This window comes from Equus przewalskii, chromosome 4, assembly GCF_037783145.1.
Source record: "Equus przewalskii isolate Varuska chromosome 4, EquPr2, whole genome shotgun sequence".
Classification (NCBI taxonomy): Eukaryota; Metazoa; Chordata; class Mammalia; order Perissodactyla; family Equidae; genus Equus; species Equus przewalskii.
Window position 1 is genome coordinate 32,706,037 of NC_091834.1, and position 2,813 is coordinate 32,708,849.

The 2,813-nt window shown below is 45.5% G+C and overlaps 1 protein-coding gene across 1 annotated transcript; it reads right to left on the reverse strand.

Annotated features, from left to right (window-relative positions):
* Positions 1 to 329: 329 nt before the first annotated feature.
* Positions 330 to 2,395, reverse strand: LOC139083110 (myb/SANT-like DNA-binding domain-containing protein 7). The gene is given in 1 exon segment (XM_070618128.1): positions 330 to 2,395. A coding segment is annotated over 1 exon segment (1,086 nt). The 5' UTR covers positions 2,069 to 2,395; the 3' UTR covers positions 330 to 982.
* Between the last annotated feature and the right edge of the window lie 418 nt (positions 2,396 to 2,813).

The window sequence follows — 2,813 nt, forward strand, 5'->3', positions numbered from 1 at the left end:
TTTGGTCTCTAGTTCATGATACAGTCAACATAAGAGATAAGTCACAAATTAATAACCTGCAATTCAAATCCTTATCATTAGTAGATGGTACCACTCCCAGGAGACTACTTTCTTAACCACCCTTGGATATATTCTTTACTTTCATTTAATATTTTATAAAACAGCAAATATCTCATTAAATCAAAGATTACCAATATGAACCATAATACATGATTGTGGCTCCCTGTCAGTTTTGAAGGATATTCTTATAGTGATAAGAGACTAAGAACCAGTAAAATGGAAAGACGGTTTGACTATTGAGTGCTTACTCGTAGGTATGTCATAGAGCAGTTAAAATACGAGGTAAAGGTAGAAATACATGTTGTGTCTCTATTAGTCTAATAAGCTATAGAGGGATTTAAAAAATGAAGATCTTAAATTCCAGGAAGTAGCCAAGGTAAGTTAGTAAAGATTCAAGCAATGAGGTCATATATACAACCATAATTCTATATCTTGTCAACTAAAGTGCCTCACTGTAGCCTTACCTTGGCCAAGGTCATATGCATTAATAACTTACGTGTGTATAGTGCTTTTAAACTTTTAAATCCTTTCACATCTATTAGTCACTTCATCCTCACAACAACCCTGTGAGGTAGGCAGCTCAGGAGTTACTATCTAGCCCACATTTGACAGATGAGGAAACTGGTGTAGAGCAGTAAACTAAATTGCCTCACATTACTGACAAAGCCACGGCTAACTAGCTGTCTGGACTTGGCTCCATCTATTTTCTTTTAGGCCACCTCTTACATATCTGAAAGGTCTTTCAATCAGCGGAGAAGCTTGGGAAAAGTAACTAGCATATATATTCCTACCACTCTGCATATTAATGGTTCGTCCATTCTTTTTTTCCTGAGGAGATAGAAAAAGAGCCAGGGTACCAGAAGAAAGATGTTGGAACTGGGCTTCTATTGGTTTAGGAAACACAACCTTTTGTAATCAGTTCCTAACTTTTGGTATTCGAAATTAACCTCTGAAGAAATTTTTCAAGCCCTAGCTGAAAAGCACTGGTGGCCTCTTCCACTGCTGTCGCCAAGCGTCTGACTGTGATCACGGCATCCCTGCGGAGCTCGTTGGCCATATCTTGCTGAGCACTGGCCTCCTCACCAATAGCAATTAGCCTGTCCAATTTTTCTTCCTCACTCTTGGAAAGTTCTCATGCCAATCTCCTGTTTTCTCCCAACTCAGCTGCAATAGTCCTGACTACTGACCGCCTTCTTTGCCTTGCCCACCTTGGAGGGGGCTCACTGGTCAAAGGCCTGTCCTCACCAGAAACAAAAGGAATTCTGGAGGAGGAGACTGGAGGTTGCTGTGTGGAGGCCACCCCAGGAGTGTTTCGGCTGGTGCTGGTGCAGGGACTGGGCTCACCGGACACAGCCAGTCTGGTCATGGAGCTGCTCTGACAGGAAGTAACTGCACCTCTGAAAAGGTGGTGGGAGCTGCTGCAGCTGGGAGTCCCTTGAGAGCACCCTGCACCCAAGGATTCATCCCAGGAGTCCTCAACGTCACTGGTTTCTTGCATTTGCTCAGTGATTCTCAGCTGACAATCCTCATCTGAGTCCTTAACTGTTTTCAAGGTAGGCTGATGATCTACTGCCTGAGTCCTTTTTGCTCTCAGAATGCTGGTTCCCTCTTCCCCTGGGGTGTCAGAGGCCACTAAGTTCTGATCACAGTGCTTGGCCCAAGCAGCATCCTCCAGTAAGTTGTCTGGGTCAGTCACTATCTGATTTTGGAGAAGCTGATCCAATGTATCATAAAATGGACAGTGTGGTGGATCACCCATACTTGTGGCATGGGCAACATATGCCTTTAAATACAATACCTTCAGAACTTTAAACTTGGAGTGGCACAGACGTTTGGTGCGGCGGAAGCCTTCCTGCTGCATTTGTTTAGACACAGCCTGATAGACATCTGTATTATCATGCACAGTCTGGATGTGCTGAATATACTCTGCCTCACCTAGTATGGAGAGAAGAGTTCGTGCCTCCTGTGTGGACCACTGGATGACCGCACTGCTATTGGAACTGCCCATAGTGGACTGGGAAGGAAGGCCAGCTGAAGGAAGCTCCTGGGCATCAAGGTGCAAATCTGAAGGTGTGGGGAAGCTCTCTGTGCTCAGTGTATTTCCAGGAGCCAGCAGATTCTTCCCTCTCAGGGCTAATTGCTGAGAAGCCAGGTCCAAGGACCGAATTTCTGGCTGGAAGGCCACAGGGGAATGAGAGTTACAGGCAGGGTGGAAGGATAATTGCGGCAGCAAGTTAAGTGGTGCTACCTGTAAGTAGGTGGCAAACAGGTAGGATGCCAAGACTGAGAAAGCCCAACTTTGGGAGTTTACCCAGGATGGGTACTGGAGCAGGGGCTAAAAAGAGCCTTACTGACTTGATAACAAGGGGACTGGCTCCTCCGCAAAGGGCAGAATGCTTCCAAGGCTGAGACCTGGTACTACTGTGGATCTGTAAAAATCACCACTGTCTACTAAGAAGACAGACCGAGGAGGGAAATACCTGGACCATGAGGCAGCTCACTCTGGAGAAGTGCATGCAGGACCATGGTGTAGCAGGACGTCTGAAGGGTGCTCATGCTTTAATAACCTTGGCCCAAGTAGCACGCTGTGGCTATACATTAGCATCTGACTGTCACCAGTGCATTCCTTTGTCAAAAGGCAACTTTCAGGGCCAGAAAAGAGAGCTTAAGTTGTTCCTGCTGATGCAAACTTTTTGCATAGTATAGCAGAAGACAACCACATCATTACTTGAACCATCTGCCCTAAAACAGCA